At 53.4% G+C, this 16,594-nt stretch overlaps 1 protein-coding gene across 1 annotated transcript; it reads right to left on the bottom strand.

Moving 5' to 3' along the window:
• Nucleotides 1-8,582: 8,582 nt before the first annotated feature.
• On the bottom strand, nt 8,583-15,256 carry TMEM79 (transmembrane protein 79). Its single transcript, XM_039513107.1, has 4 exons — nt 15,176-15,256; nt 12,080-13,021; nt 10,884-11,097; nt 8,583-9,479 (listed from the first exon to the last, which is right to left on the bottom strand). Exons 2-4 carry the CDS (start codon nt 12,882-12,884, stop codon nt 9,260-9,262), a joined length of 1,239 nt encoding a protein of 412 aa, XP_039369041.1. The 5' UTR covers nt 12,885-13,021; nt 15,176-15,256; the 3' UTR covers nt 8,583-9,259.
• Nucleotides 15,257-16,594: the final 1,338 nt, after the last annotated feature.

The following is a 16,594-nucleotide window of genomic DNA, read 5'->3' as shown; positions in this document are numbered from 1 at the left end:
TTAGAGCTTAGTTAATTCAGATTAAGATAGGGCGTGAATTTAAAGTGCAAACAGCTATTCCCAGTAACTCCATGTGTGGGCAAGTCCCTCCGCCGCAGAGCAGTGGGGACTGAGAGGTAGGACGCCTGGCTTCTGCTGGCAGCTCTGCCACTGACTTTGCTGTATGGCCTTGGGTGAACCGCTTCCCTCGTGCCTCGGTTTCCCCCTCGGTCCAATGGGGAGAGTATTGACCTAGCCCTGGGAGGGGAGGCTTTGTTCACTAACATTTGAGATGTCTGCATGAAAGGCACGAACAGGAGCTTTTCTGTTTTTACGTTTTATGTTTGTTTGTGACCTAGGCCCTGATTCCTAGGGACGCTGGGCGCTGCCAGCTCCCGCGTACTTCACGTGTGTGGGGGGGGGGTGCTGAGTGCCTTCTGAAAATCAGACCACATACCATCTCTATTTGATCACGGGCCCAATCCTGTCATGGGCTGGGCCTCTTTGACTCCCCCCTGGAGCACAAGGATCTTCAGTGCCACCCTCAGGGCTGGATCCAAAGCCCACTGGGGTCCCCGGGGGAGCCTTTCCAGTGATTTTCATGGCCTCTGGATTGGATCCTTGGTGCCATGGGAATAAGGGCCGGCAAACAGACAGAGGCCTAGGTAAATATTGACCCAAGCCCCAGCCAGAGCAATGCAGCTGAATACATTTTCCCCATAGTCCTTGAAACAATTAGCGCTGCTGTTACTCACTCGCTGCTCCAAGCATGAGAGAAGGCCTTCCACACGCACCCCTACCCGTCTCCTCCCTCCACCCACAGAGACCTCCCCTCTCCGGCTCCACCTCAACACAGAGGCTAAAACACAGCCGGTTAAGTGGGTGCTCCCTTCCCCTGTACACCTCTAGGCCAAAATCAGGGGGTGCACAGTGGTCCCATTAGGGATGTGACTGAGGGGCATTTGAGATGTGTAATCTACAAGCGGAACTGACCGCGCAAGAACAATAATTAACCCAAGTGGGGACAAAGAAAATAGCCTCCCCAACACCTTTCAGTTTGGATCACAGGCACCGTAGCCCACAAATCTAGCCTCTCCCCAACAACACACACAACCAGGCCCCAACCTGGCAACCCCATTCCCCTCGGGACAGGAAGTGTCAGTTTCATCACAGGGAAGAACCTTCCACTGCTGAAACCAGAGGTATTTGGTATGGATGGGAGAGGTCTTAGGAAGAAGGTCCCCTGGGGCTGGTAGGGATGGGATGAGGCCCAGAGGGTCCCCTGGAGGAGGGTCCCTGGGACTGGCAGGGGGATCCCCTTTAGCTGGAAGGGATGGGACAAAGGTCCCTGGTGCTAGCAGGGCGGGTCTCCTATCGATGGCAGGCACGGGACAAAGGTCCCCCCTTGGGGTGGTTGGGGCCGTCCCTGGGGCTGGCAGGGGTGGGACCAAGGTTGCTGGGTCTGTGGGGGTCGCTGTGCGGGGTCACTGGGGCTTGTGGGGGGAGGACTAGGGCCCCTAGGGTTGGCAGGGCAGGAAAAGGTGAGAGCAGGGTCCTCTGAGGCTGGCAGGGAAGTCACTGGGGCTTGCAGGGGGAGGAGGTGGGTCCAGGGTCCTTGGGGCTGCCAGGGGAGTCCCCAATGCTGGTGTGGGTGGGACCAGGGTTGCTGGGGCAGGCAGGGGTGGGACCAACTGACCGGTGTCTCTGGGGTTGGCAGAGGTGGGAGCAGGGTTGCTGGGTTCTTGGGGTCTAGCAGGCAGGTCCCCTGGGGCAGGCAGGAGTGGGGGCAGGGAGCCTGGGGGTGGGACAGGCAGGAGACGGGAGTAGGGTCCCTTGGGGCTGGCAGGAATAAGGGCAAGATCTCTAGGGGTGGGGGGAGGGTCCCTGGGGGTGGGACCAGGGTCAGTGGGGCAGGCAGGAGAAGGGAGCAGGATCCCCTGGGGGTGGGAGCAGGGTCACTGCAGGGAGGATCCCCTGGGGTGGCAGAGATAGAGGCAGGATCCCTGGGGGTGGGACCGGGTCGGTGGGGCTGGCAGGGGTGGGGGAGGCTCCCCTGGGGCAGGCAGGAGTGGGACCCGGGACGGGGGGGGAGTGTGTGTGTCCCTGGGGCTGGCAGGGGTGGGGGAGGCTGCCCCGGGGCTGGCAGGAGATGGGAGCAGGGCCCCCTGGGGGTGGGAGGGTGGAGCGGGGGGCCCCTGGGGCTGGCAGGGATAGAGGCAGGATCCCTGGGGGTGGGACCGGGTCGTGGGACTGGCAGGGGTGGGAGAGGCTCCCCTGGGGCAGGCAGGAGATGGGAGCAGGGCCCCCTGGGGGTGGGAGCAGGGTCGGTGGGGCAGGCGGGGGGGGGGGGGTCCCTGGGGCAGGCAGGGGGGGGAGCAGGGGGGGTGGGGCTGGCGGGGGTCCCTGGGGCTGGCGGTGAGATCGGGGCCCTGGGAAGAGACGAGCCCCGCGGGTGGCCCCTGGCTCCGCAGCCCGCCGGCGGGAGCTGGCCCGGGGGCGCCGCCCGCCGGAGCCCGCCCTCGCCCCGCGGCGGCTCCTTACCGCAGGGGCCGGGGCTCCGGCCCTGCCCGGCCGCCTTCCGGGGGGCGCAGCGGGGCGGACACGGCTTCCTGCGGCCGGGCCCGCGCTCGGCGGCCATGGCCCGGCAGCGACTCGCGGGGCAGGGCCGGGGAGGGGATTGTTAGCGGCCGGGCCGCAGCCCCGGGCGCGGGTGGAGCCGGAGCAGGGTTGATCGGTTTGGAAGGGCGGGGGCGGCGGGGCAAAGGTGCGTTCACACCCACAGGCCAGACTCTGATCTCAGGCTGGTGTCAATCTGGAGTCACTCCACTTAATCAATACAGTCAGGGCCACACTGAGCTCAGTTAGGCTGGTGTCAATCTGGATTTACTCCGTTTAATTAGTGGCGCGAGGGCCACACTGATCTGTGATGCTGGTGTAAATCTGCAGGCACGCCACTTAATAGTCAGGGCCAGACTCTGAGCTCTTTTCAGAGGGGTAGCCGTGTTCGTCTGTATCACCAGAAATAACGAGGCTTCCTTGTGGCACCTTAGAGCAGGGGCGGCTCTAGAAATTACGCCGCCCCAAGCAGGGCAGCGCGCTTGCCGCCCTTCCCCGGTCCCGCGGCCGGGGCAGAAGTGTCTGCGGCGGGGTCCGCCGGAGCCAAATGCCGCCCTGCCGAGACAATGCCACCCCACGCGCCTGCTTGGCGCGCTGGGGTCTGGAGCCGGCCCTGCCTTAGAGACTAACAAATTTATTTGAGCATAAACTTTTGTGGGCTAAAACCCACTTCATCGGATGCATGCCTCATCTCTGATCTCTGTTACACTGAGGGTAAATCTAGAGTCAACCCACTTAATCAGTGGAGCCAGGGCCATACTGATCTCAGTTATGATGGTGTAAAACTGGAGTCGCTCCACTTTAATCTATGACCATAGGAACAGATTCGGATCTGTAACACTGGTGAGTTACTCCATTGAAGTCAGTGACTGGCTTTACAATGGATTATACTACAAAATTAGGTGTGTAACAGTGAAGCTGGCATATGTCCCCACATTGACCACGCTAGGTTGATGTAGGAGCCCCTCCTGTTGGCGTAGGGTAGGTACGTGCTGCAGCAGCACCATTGTCATGTTTCAAGTGTACACAAGCCCTGAGATCAGAATCTCACCCCCTGCTTTCTCATGTGCCTGGAAAGCACCACCAATGCCTGCGGTGCTGCATAAATAGAAACCCCCCGAAAACCTCCCGCACGGTGTTAAGCTAATGGTACCTTTAACACAAGCCAAAGGAGGGGCAGTTCCCCTCTTGCTCCCCCAGCTTCTTCCTTATTTTCTAGCTCTCGTCCATGCTGGCACTAGGGCCTGATGAGTAAATAAGAGACATGTTGGGAAACAGACAGCCCTCAGGGGTAGAGGCTGTGATGAGGAAGAATGGGCTGGTGGTTAATATGCGGGTCTGGGAGTTGAGAGAGTTCGGGTCTGCCACTGACTTCCTGCTCTAGGACCTTGGGTGAGTCACTTAATCTCTCTGTGCCTCAGTTTCCCCATCTATAACATGAGGGCAATAGCACTGTCCTGTGTTGTGAGGATAACTACATTGAAGATGGCGAGGTGCTCAGATATTCCAGGGATGTGGGCCACAGAAGTACTGAAGATAGACAGAAATGGCTGGAGTTCCAGGAAAAAAGGGATGAGGAACCCTGAGTGGTCCATACAATCCTCTTGACACACCCAACCAAGGGTGTACCGTGCACGCGCATGAGCACGCACACACACACACACAGAGTTTCTTCCGTGTTGCTTGGCTCACCCAGCTCTAACCAGTTACGGGAACGGAAGCCGAGCCGCATCACAGATCAAGAGTCACTGGGTCAAAAACAGGCCCCAGCCAGTTCAACAGGAATTTTGCAGTTGTTTGGGCTCGCTCAGAATTATTCCTTGTCTAAGCTTTTAACCCCGGGAGATGGGAGAACTGCTGGCAAGGGTGTGAAGTGGGTAAACACAGAGGATGGAGGTTGGTTAGGGGGATCCAGGAGGGTGTAAGCAGGGGGAAAAGAGAGTTAAGAAAAGGAACGGATTGTCATGATTATTTTGTATGTTACAGTAGTGCCTAAGGTTTACAACTGAGATCGTGGCTGCATTGTGCTGGGAACTGTACGTACACACAGTGAGAGGGAGCCCCTGTCTCAAAAAACCCATAGCCTAAATAGACAAGACAAAGGCTGGGGAAACTGAGGCCTACAGTGGGGAAGTGATTTACCCAAGGGCAGACAGGAAGGCTGTAACAGTCAGCAGAACCGGGAAGTGAACCCCCACTGCCTGAGTCCTAGTCCTCCGAGTCCGAATCCATCTCCACGGTGAGGCCTCTTAGGGCGTGGAATGGTCTCCTAAGGGCACTGGGGGAACATTGCATGGGACACTCAGGACTGGCGGATGTACTACACTGGGCTGGGGGATGGGCTAGCTGGGTCCAAACTGGTGTTTTCCATCTCTGGGCTGCCTTTCAGATTTGGAAAATGCAGGGTCACCTCGTAGGAGGATTCTCCACCCAAACTTCTCTTGATGGTGTTATTATTTATTGCAATAGCACCTCAGGAGCCATAATGGAGCAAGAGACCATGGTGCTCTGTACAAACTGAACCAAAGATTGGTACCTGACCCACTTGTCTCCCTCACCAGATGTGGTCTGTCTATTGCATTCTCCATAGATGCAACTCCACTTTGTCCTAGATCTCTGATTCCATTGTCACCTTCCTTATCTGCTCCAGCTCCAGACATAAAGGGAGTTCAAACCCTACGCTTCTGGCCTCTTCCCACGCTCTCTCTCTGCTGCCTGTGGCGTTTGGAATGTTACCAGAATCCAGACCTGCCTCATTCGTGGCATAATCACTTCTCGTCTCACTTATTGCAATCCGACTTGAATAGCCTTCAATCCCTGCTTCGTCGTGCTGCGACTGGCATGCCCCGTCACTGCAGGAAGTTGGGCCGTTTCATCACCATCCTTCATTGATCTGCCTTGGCTTCCTGTCCATATCTTGCTCCAGTTTAGAATGAGGTTTCCTGTCTTTCAAAACTCTATGGATTCACTTCACCCTTCCTCATTGGCCCTGAATACAACCACTCCCTCTGCTTCTCTGATTTCCATCCAGCTTCTCCAACTTACTCTTCCAAGACCCATCCACCTACTTCCCCATCCAATCGGATAAGAATTTTTGACCCAACCTCATCTCTTACCAAAAACCACCAAAGCATTGTTTGTTTTTTAAGACCGGCGCTGAGCACGTACCCTCTGAAAATTAGGTCCCTTTTGTGGTGTATTGAAAACAGTGCTGAAATTACAAACTATCACTTTAAGTGAAAGGGTTTTCCTGGGTTTGCTTGCAGGCTAGAGGGGTCTTGAGTGAAGCATTTGAGCAGAGGAGTTGGTAAAGAACTGTCTTAAAGCAAGGTGGGGTGAGCTGTTCCTCGCTGCCTTAAGGAGCAGCCTGCTTTCTCTCTCTCTGTTTTTGTGTGTTATTGTTCTGAATTCTAAGACATAAAGTTGTGTTACGTTGCAACCTTCCAGCAAGAGTACTTTATGTTTCTATGTAACTTTTCTGTGTATGTGCTGTGAACATAACCCCTTTATGGTGTTTCAAGGTGGACAGCCACAATCAGTAGGCATTCTTGAAAATCTTACGTAATGTTCTTTGCTAAGCCATAACTAGCCTAAAGGGCAAAACAAGGAGGGATGGGAAACCCATGGGAAAGGTTTTATTCACGCGCTTTGAACACAAAGATGATAAAATCAGTACCGAACGCTGAGTACTCGGACATGGATCTGGTTTACACCTTGCACTGTATTTAGCAAAAGTGGTTCCCAAAACCGAAAAAACACAAACCAAACAAAAAAACCCATAACTCTCCCGCCTCGAAACAACACAACAGCCATCAGATTAAAAAAATCTATTTAGAAACAGTAAACGTTGCCTGATGTGAAGAGTAAAACTGGAAGGTAAAAAGTAGAATTGAACCTCCCAAATTCCCTGTCGCCTAGCTGGCAGCAGTCCCTGTCACAGTCCCCAGGGTACATCACTCCTGACAGAAGCAAGGACAGCCAGCACAAGGGACTGTGCACAGATGCTTTGCTTGGTCAGGGGCCACCATGCTGCAAAACTGTGTAGTCCAAGCCTCCTTTTCCTTACACCCCCCTCTGTGCTGCTCTCTGCAAATGAGTTTTTTGGAAGAAGAGTGATGGCTAATGGAGGCCTGGCTGCCTGGGAGGTGCCAGGATGTCAATCGTAGACTTTAAAAGCCAGAACTATATTAATAATAATCCCTAGCTTTTCTATGGCCCTGTACATCAGCCAATCTCAAAGTGCTTTACAAAAGAGGTCAGGAGCATGATCCCCATTTTACAGATGGGGAAACTGAGGCACAGAGCGGGGGGGCGACTGGCCCAAGATCACCCAACAGGCCCGTGGCAGAGGCAGGAGTAGGACCCAGATCTCCTGAGTCCCAGTGCAGTCCACTAGACCACACTGCCTCCCTGACCTCCTGTATAACCCAGGCCTGAAAACATCATGAAGTGCTTCCTGCAGCAAGCCCATAGCTTCTGGTCGAGCTACAGTATCTCTGTCTCAGCTATCCAGTCCTGATTTAAAGACTTCAAGTGATGCAGACTTCACCACATCCCCACTGGCTCATTTGGCCCTAGCGCTGTAGAGGTTAAAAGAAAGAATGTATATGCAGGCAAACAAAACATGGGTGGATTCACATTTTCAGAAACCACTAGGGAAGTTCTGAGATGACTACAGGGACAATAAACAGTTCACCCTGTTCCCCAGGGTAGGGAGGAGTCTAGCAGGACGGACTAGGCCCAGCATGATGGTTGCAAAAGACTTTAAGTAATGCCCACTCCAGCCCGGGGTTCAGTAAAAGAAAGTGAGCGTCGATACCAATCAATCCTGATCCACCCACTGATGAAACTTGTTCTTCCACTTGCCCGGGGAAGCTTTTTAATGATTCCGCATGTCCCCTGTGCCCTCCAGCCGCTGTTTGCCTTGTAGTGTTCACAACCAAAAGGCAAATAGCCCCAGCTGTTAGCCTCAGAGACAGCCGCACCCCGCCAAAATCAATACACAATCCGGAAGCCCATACATCAGTCTGGCCTAAGAGCCCTTGCTGCTGCACAAGGACGAGTCAAACCCAGTCCCACCCCAGAAAATGGGTGAAAACACTGGCTGCTTATTCCAGTCTAGAGAGACAAAGGGTACGTCTATAGGATCGGTGGGTAGTGTTCGATGTATTGGGGATCGATTTATCGCGTCTTGTCTGGATGCGATAAATCGATCTGCTAATCGACGCCCGTACTCCACCTCGGCAGGAGGAGTAAGTGCAGTCGACGGGGGCGCCGCAGCAGTGGACTCGCCGCCGTGAGGACGGCCAGGTAAGTTGAACTAAGATACTTCGACTTCAGCTATGCTATTTGCGTAGCTGAAGTTGCGTATCTTAGTTCGAAACACCCCCCGCCAGTGTAGACCAGCCCAAAGTGCGCGAGGCAATATCTTGTATTGGACCAACTTCTGTTGGTAAGAGACACCAGCTTCCCAGGTGCACAGAGTTCTTCAAGTCTGAGGACCCATGTCACAGCTAAATACAAGGTGGAACAGAAGTAGTTAATGCATATTTCAAGGGACCATTCAAGGGGACATGGCCCGTTAACTTTGCTAGACAATAAAAATCATGGACTGAAGAGAGATGCTGGATTCATGGATCATGCGAACAAGCTGAACCCCACTAATAACTCCTTCCCCCCCATTCCTTTCCTCCCTAGGACTGGAGGAGTGTTAACAGGCCACTTCACCTTGAATGGTCCCTTGAAATATGTTATGCTAAATAATCTGTTCCACCTTGAATTTAGCTGTGACACTCGGAGTTGGGCCAGATCTACACGACCAACCTGTGTTGGTATAACGACCTTGCTCAGGGTGTGAAAAATCCACACTCCTGAGCAACAGCTATACTGACCTAACTGCCCCCCGCCCATGCAGACAGCACCATGTCCACGGGAGAGCTTCTCCCGCCGACACAGTTTCTGCCACTCACAGAGGTGGGGTTTTTATGCCGACTGAGAGCTCTCTCCCATCCGCATAGAACGTCTTCACCTGCGCAGCACATATAGACATCCCCCTAGTCTGTTAGCCTGACTCTGACTGAGCTAAGAGCCTGATCTCACTGTCTTTATCAGTGCAGTTAATGAGGCTTATCAGTGAAGTCCTCTTTTATGAGCAAGGATCTTTCTTCTCCTTGAAATTCGCAGGCTCCTTAGTGGGGACTGTTGCTCCATGATCTAATTATCCAAGAGCACCTGCCTTAGAGTGGTCAGAAGAAAGGACGACTGGAATATAAATAGCTAGTTGAAGTCTGGATCAAGTTAAAGGGAGGACTGAATTAACCCTTTGAAGCCAGCTGATTAGGTTAGCTGGTGGAATTCAATTGCTTGATTGATTCCAGTAGGAGGCGCTGTTGGGCCCATGTTTTTCATGCATGGACAGGGGGGCCCATGCCCAGGTCTGTATTTGGCCACTAACTTCAGCACTTAAGGCTTGGGATTCAGAGCCTGCGCCAGGTGGAGCTGGAGTTGGGGGTTACTCAGCGCTTCTGCAAACCAGCCCATTGGGCATCAGGGCACTCACGCGCTGAAATATGGGTGCCCCGGACGAGCCCCTCATCCGGGCTCTGTTCATCGCCATCAAATCCATCTCCCTGCTGCCAAGCATCCGAGCCCCTTGCCCCGTCCTTTACCCCCAGTATCTCGGCTTGGGCGCTGCGGCCCGGCTCTGCTTCTCCGACGGCGTGTCCTGCTTGCCGTTGGCGGCAGTGGCGAACATGTTCTCGGGCTCCAGGATGAACATGCTGTAGAGGTTCCACAGGAGCATGGTCAGCAGAGGCAGGAAGGTCAGGCCGAAGCCGAAGCCGCGGAAAGAGCGACCCATGGCGTAAGCCAGCCAGTACAGCAGCCTGGGGAAGAGAAGAGGCAGCGGGGGGGAGTGTCAGGAGACAGGGCTCGGGTGCCCGAGGCGCACTCTGCCCGAGGGCAGGGCTGGTGGACCTCGGAGGATTTGGGACCACGTTGCTGGTTTAATGCTCCGAGTCTTGGCTTAGTGCCACTCATGGGCAGCCATCCCGCAGCTGCCCAGAGTCAAAGCTGGCAGGACGGAAGACCTCCAGGGGAAAGCCAGGGTGCGGCAGGGAGTATGATGGCACATTCGCTAAGAGGCGCTCTTCCCTTCGCGTCAGTACAGACGCCAGCGTGGCGCTAGGGGAAACCAGTGCCTCAGTGAGGGAAACTCTCCTTGGGATCAGTGCTTAATTTGTAACAAAAGAGGTGCCGGGACTTAAGCATTTAGACCAGGGGTTCTCAAACTGGGGGTCGGGACCCCCCAGGAGGTCACAAGGTTATTACCTGGGGGGTCATGAGCTGTCAGCCTCCACCCCAAACCCCACTTTGCCTCCAGCATTTATAATGGTATTAAAAATATTTTAAAGTGTTTTGAATGTATAAGGGGGGCCGCACTCAGAGGTTTGCTCTGTGAAAGGAGTCACCAGCACAAAACTTTGAGAACCCCTGATTTAGGGGCTGGGCTCAAGCAAATTTTTTACATTCATAACAGATGCAGCAAGCCCAGAGGTGCCAGGGCTGTGAACTGCCAGGCCCAGAGGTGCCGGGGCTCTGAACTGCCAGGCCCAGAGGTGCTGGGGTTGTGAACTGCCAGGCCCAGAGGGGCTGGGGATCAGCCGTAGCAAGCCCTGGCTCAAACTAAGCCATGGTACTGGTCCCACTGCTGCAGTGTGGTGCTAAGGAGTTGGGTGGGTGACGGAATCGGTGACACTCTTCCCTCTGAGTTAGGGTGACTCCAGCACCCCAGCGTGAAGCTAGGGGGCACAGTGCTGACTCCTATTCCCTAGCGTGGGGCTATCCTGCAGTGAGCAGAGGGAGTGACCCAGTAGGGGGCGCACTCCCCTTGGAGTCAGCATGGACTCCAATCCCCCAGCACTAGGGGGCGCTGTGCTGATGGACACGCCATCTTTGGATGAGACTTAAAACCATTATGCTGGACTTCCGGTGGTCTTTAAAGACCCCTGGTGCTTTCCAAATGAGTGGGGGAGGAGCAGTATTAATCTCCGAGTCCTGGCTAAATATTGACGGGACCCAAGCTCTCCTGTCCCCTGGACGAAGGAGCGAACTCCAGGCATGCCAATATGTTCCCCCAGCACGAAATTAACGGAAGGACCAAAGAACCCACCTCCCCGTCATGATCCTAGCTCTGCTCTGGGCTTAGACTCATTGCTCTCAGCTCGTGGTCCATTTAAATATAGCCTGGGGAGGGGGTCTTAGGCCATGCGGGAGGGGAGCGAGCTTACCGTGAGATGGCGAACAGCCCCGTGAGCAATGGGATGAGCTTCAGGGCTTCCTGAGGGAGGTAGGTGGCCAGCACAGCAATGTTGAAGAAGTAGAGGATGAAGAGGTAGACGGACTGGGAAACGTAGCGCCGGTGGATCTCCACCTCCCTGCGCAGCTCCCCGAAGGGCTGCACCGAGGAGAAGCAGAGGCGGGAGACCCCGTACACGATCAGACCTGGTGGGATTGGAGAGAGAGAGCTGTAGCTCCATAATGTAGACACCGATGGAAGGAGTTTCTCCATCATGGTAGTTAATCCACCTCTCTGAGAGGCAGAAGCTCAGTTGATGGAAGAATTCCTCTGTCGACCGAGCAGCATCTACCCTGGTGGTTAGGTTAGCGTAACTACGCTGCGCGGGGGTGTGAAAGAATCACACGTAGGTGATGTAGCTAGACCTAAATTTTAAGTGTAGACCTGTCCTTAATGTCGGTCTGCCGTCTTTGATGTATTTCTTTTCATAACCCTCCCGTGTGAGGCAGGGCAGTGCTGTTATCCCCATTGTGTAGGTGGGAAACTGAGGCACAGCAAGAGTCAGTGACTTGCCCAAGTCACACAAGGCAGGGAATTGAACCTAGATTGCCAGATAGCAACCTAACCACTGGATCTTAAGAACATAAGAACGGCCACACTGGGTCAGACCAAAGGTCCATCTAGCCCAATATCCTGCCTTCCAACAGTGGCCAATGCCAGGTTCTTCAGAGGGAATGAACAGAACAGGTGATCATCAAGTGATCCATCCCCATCATCCTTCCTCCCTCTCACGCTCAGCCTGATGACCTGCACAGAAGGAGTGCATGGCCCAGTCAGTTCTTGGCCTCTCAGCTGAGCCTCCCAGCCAGGGGGCTGGTTAGTGATGGTCACATTGGTAGTTTGGGAGATGTGGCCACTAGACACTGGGCTGAGACCCACCCAACTTGTTTCATGTCAGCCCCCAAGCAGCCATCGGATGGGAATGGCTGTCGGTCACTCCTGGGTAGGCCATGAGCCAACTCTCCAGGGGTGCTGAGCGCCCTACAGCTCCCTGCCAACTCCAGTGGGAATGGCAAGCGGTCAGCTCTTCTGAAGAGTCAGTCCCCATCCCCGGAGCCAGCCGTTCTGCCTCTCAGAGCCAGAACACTCCCCCGAGGAGAGAGGACCAAATCGCCTGGCTCTGCTCACCTAGGATGATGGGGAAGGTGCCGAACACTCCACAGCGAAGGGTGTAGACCAGCCGGGCGCTCATGGTTGGCATCGGGGGGGCGTCAAAGGGCAGGAAGACGTAGGCCCCGTACACAAAGCAGGGGAAGATGATCATGGCCCCGATCATGGAGGCCACGGCCTTGAGGTTGGCAGAGCTGCAGTCCTGGCATTGGAGGCACTGCAGCCTCTTGGAAAGTGGTTTGGTCTGGCCGCCGTCATAGCCAGCTGGCTCGTCGTAGTGCGTGGGGTAGCTCAGGGGGCCGTGGGTCAGGAAGGCCAGCTTCTCGGGGTTGCCGTTCTCCTTCTCACAGCACACGATGGCCTCCTCCTCCAGCTGCTGCTGCTTCTTCTTCCAGTTGCTGCCCCCTGCCGAGCCTCGGCACCCAGGGGCCTTCTCAATACAGTGGGGATCGATGGGGATGAAAACATGCGCGGCCACCTCAGGCATCCTGTTGCCTTCCTCCTCCTCCCGCAGAAGGGAAGAGCCAGGGAAAACCTCCTCCTCTCCAGTAGGCCCCGGCTCAGGGCCCATGCGGCTCCCCTCAGGGCTTGGCCTCTTCTCTGTCTCAGATGCCTTGCGGGATGGGGTGGTGGGCTCCATGCCCACCTCACTCATGGAAGAGTGCCGGGACTGGTCCCAGGGCAGAGTAGCATCAGGGTCTCCTGGCTTCTTGTCATGGACACTGCCGCAGGTCACCTTCTGCACTGGAGACTCCAGAGCCTCCTTTCTCAGCTCCACCAGTGCCACATTTTCTGTGTGAGCCCCGGGGTCAGCAGCTGCCATCTTGGCCCTTCGGGGTACTTCCAGCTGACAGACCCTGAGGGAGGCTGGCTTTGTGGTGGTGCAGGGCAATAGAATTTATCACCTATTTAAGGGTGCAGAGAGTCTAGTTGCTGTCCTCTGTCATCGCTGTTCTCCGCCTACGGAGGGACAAAGAACATACACAATGAGATACCAATACGAAGGGCCTGCAGATCACCCTTCCCAAGCGGCCAACGCCCCTCACAAGCCCGACCATTAATCAACACTTCCAAAAAATTGCTATCCCTCCTTTATAAGCTGTGGACATCAAGAGAAGTGGGGCAATTAATCCAAAGTCACACAGCAAATTGGTGGCAGAGCTGGGAACAGAACACAAGAGTCCTGGGTCCCAGTCACCCTCCTGCCCCTGTTGTAACCACCAAATTACGTTTCCTCCAAAGCTAAAAGAAAGCCCAAGAGTCCTGACTCCCAGGCGTCTGTTCTAACCACTAGATCAAGCTGCTTCCAGCTGAAGTTGGTGGAATTGCTCTGGAATTATACCGGCATCACTGAGCTCAGTTAAACACAATTCTATTTGTTATTAAGATGATTAAACCCAGGGGATGAAACAGCTGCTGAAAAAAACCCACAGGATCAGTTTCTATGGAGCTCTAGGAAAGTGTTAAATAATAGATATACCCTGAGCAAAATCCCACATCCAAACACTCCTATAAACTCTGGGCATGCCTTGATCTAGAACAGAACTGACAGCTTGTCTACACTTGAAAATTAATTCAGATTAAGGTTGGGTGTGAATGTACAGCCCAATGGCTATTCCAGAACAACGCCATGAGTGCACAAACACTTGTGCTACTCCTAGAGCGATAATAGGATGATTTTTCAAAAACACCCAATCCAAACACTTCACGGATTTTGGATCAGAACTTTGTGCCTCGCTTCTGCTAGACTGAACCTAAATGTTGGATCCAAAACATTTCTGAAGTTGGGACGTGCATTACAGTGCTGGGGCTGGTCCCTCGTTGGCTGAACCAAAAGACCCCGGAATGTTGGGAACAGAGATGCAACTTTTGGGGTTCAGGACCCCAGATGGCAATGAAAAGAGCAGGGCTTGATTTTCAGGAGGGATGAGTTCTGGCAGAACCCATCCCATTCGCCGGGGCTCTTTGCCTTTGAAAATCAGGCTGGTCAATCCTTGCAGGGACCTGTCGGCTTACCTGGAGGGATATTTATTACACTGGTGGTGAGCGAAACTGCTCAGTGTGTCATTGAGATGCACACACCTTGCAAAACTTTCCAGAGGGAGCGGCGTGAACACTGATCGACAAGAACTGGGAGGCACCTCTCAACTGCAGGCCTGCACAGCATATGGCAGGCCAACAGTTACAATACCACTGAGTCATAAAGGGAAGACCAGAAGGGACCACCAGATCTTCTAGTCTGACCTGTATCTCACAGGCCACCAACACCATCCAACAACCGAAATGAGATTGAAGTATAACAGCCCTCAGGAGTCTAGACTATGATGTTCCACAGGCAGAGACTAGGGAGGACTGAGACATATGAATGCCCAAGACCCCTGCAATGTTAATCACTCTTAAAACATGGAGGCAAATATGGGGAATATTGGCAATCCCTCCTGGATTGGCTGAGATCTGTCAACCAGGATAGTTAATTTATTCAGCCCCACTTTGCACTCCCCACCAGCAGACTCACTGCACCCATGAGGGAACCCGGGGGGTGATGGAGGGGGCAGATTCCCAGCCGGTGTCTTGTCAGTTTCTCTCCACTAAAGCAGCTGAGGATCTGGCCCTGTTGATTTTAAAGAGATGTAGGAGTGTGCCCATGTGGGGCTCAATATAGGGTGGGGGATTAAGAGCCACTTGTGAGGCCCTCGTTAAGTGGTTGCCAAAGTCTTAGAGGTGACGGGGAGAGGGGATCAAAGAAGTTACAAATAACGTATTGACGTGTATCTCACACACCCAGTAATAATCCCAAGCTCTTACATAGCACATTTCATCCAGACATCTCGAAACACTTTACAAAAGAGGGCAGTAGCGCTGTCCCCACTTTGCAGATGGGGAAACCGAGGCACAGAGCGGTGACATGTGTTGCCCAAGGTCATGCTACATCCCAGTGGCAGAGCCAGGTCTCCAGAATCTGTCTGTCCCCCACATGCCCCGCCACACACACACGCCCAGGCAACCTGCAAAACTCCCTGCACCCATCTGCAGAACAACCCCTCCACTCAACCAGACTTCAAGAGAAAATGAATAAAGTAAAGCAGAGATCTGTTTCCCTGCTGGGCTGCTTACTCAGAAAGCAGACTGGGCTCAGCCGGGCCATAGGGAAGCGGAGCAGTTTTGCAGATGGCTGTTCCTGGTTGTGAATGTTTCTGAGGCTTCTTTCCTTTGCCTGGACTTCAAACCTGTTTAACCAGCAAAGGTGTGGCTGGAATTAAAGGGGCAGAGGCAGCTTTGCCTCACCCGATGTGCTGAATCAGCCGGCAGAAAAGGCTGTTCCCAGAGGTTGTGTGCGTGTGTTGTGCATGTGTAGTGTGTGCATGTTTGTGTGTTGGGTATGTGTGTGTGGTGTGCTCATGTGTTTGCATGTTTGTGTGCTTTGTGTGCATGTTTGTGTGGTCCATACATGTGTTGTGTATGCATGGTTGTGTGATTTGCATATGTGCATTATTATTACTATTATTAGCATGCTGGTATATACTTGTGTTGTGAAAGCATGTATGTGTGGTGCATAGATGTGTTGTGTTATGCATTCAGGTTGGTGTGTTGTGTTTTCCTGTTCATGTGTATGTAATTGCATTGTTTGAACTTTGCACATGTATCCTTGAGGTGTGTGCATTGCGTGCGTACTTATTTACTTGGTGCATTTGCAGGGTGCACGTATGCAGCATACGCTGAGTGGTGTGTGTGTGTGTAAGTATGGTGTGTATTTAAGTGTGGCGCACGTGTATATGTTGTGTATGTAATAGGTACGGGGGGGGATGTGTGGAATGTGGTGTCTGAGTGGGTGTGTCTGTGTGTTTACAAGCATGGTGGGTTGAAAGCATAATGTGTGACTATGATGTCTATGTGTGTCAGTGCTGGCATGTGTGGATCTGTCTGGGGTGAAATATAAACTCCGTGTGTGTAGGCTGATGTGAGTGATGTCAGGATAAGTGCTGACCCCAGCACCAAAATCTTAGATCAATATTTAGTTTGCAGTATGTACAAACCCCTGGATTGGACCATGGTTTGGGTGATTAATTTGCATGGTGTAAGAAAACCAGCAAGCTGCCTTCGATAGTTGTGTTCATTGGGATAACTCACAGATCCCGGAGGCGGAGAGAAGCGGTTAAAACATATCCACAGCCACTTCTCCAAGCAAACACTCCAAGATTCATTTTCATGTTGAGCAATGTAGTGAAATGAAACGAGGGAACAGAGCTAACGTGGCTCCTGATTATACTAGCCACCTTCCCCCCAAAACACAGATTATGTTTAGGATCTAATTACAGAAATTAATGTCTGTAATTAAATACCCCAGAAAAGAAAGATAATTCCGAATTAAGGAAGAGACACTCAGCTTCACTCACTCCATTGCATCACGGCACTGCCCAGTGGGTGGGGATCTGGACTTTACTCAGAACGTGCTGCGTCTGTTGATTCAAACTATGAACATAATCTAAACATATATTTGAATTCTGGTCCCACATCCAAACACTGATCTACTCT

This window comes from Mauremys reevesii, linkage group 24, assembly GCF_016161935.1.
Source record: "Mauremys reevesii isolate NIE-2019 linkage group 24, ASM1616193v1, whole genome shotgun sequence".
In the NCBI taxonomy this organism is placed as follows: Eukaryota; Metazoa; Chordata; order Testudines; family Geoemydidae; genus Mauremys; species Mauremys reevesii.
The sequence above is the reverse complement of the archived record's forward strand: the minus strand, read 5'-3'. Positions and strand labels throughout refer to the sequence as shown.

Coding starts and splice junctions, on each gene's coding strand:
- TMEM79 (XM_039513107.1), bottom strand. CDS start 12,884: ATGGCAGCTGCTGACCCCGGGGCTCACACAGAAAATGTGGCACTGGTG. Junction 11,098..12,079: donor CACCTTCCCCATCATCCTAG/GTGAGCAGAGCC, acceptor CAATCCCACCAG/GTCTGATCGTGTACGGGGTC. Junction 9,480..10,883: donor GGGCTGTTCGCCATCTCACG/GTAAGCTCGCTC, acceptor TCTCTTCCCCAG/GCTGCTGTACTGGCTGGCTT.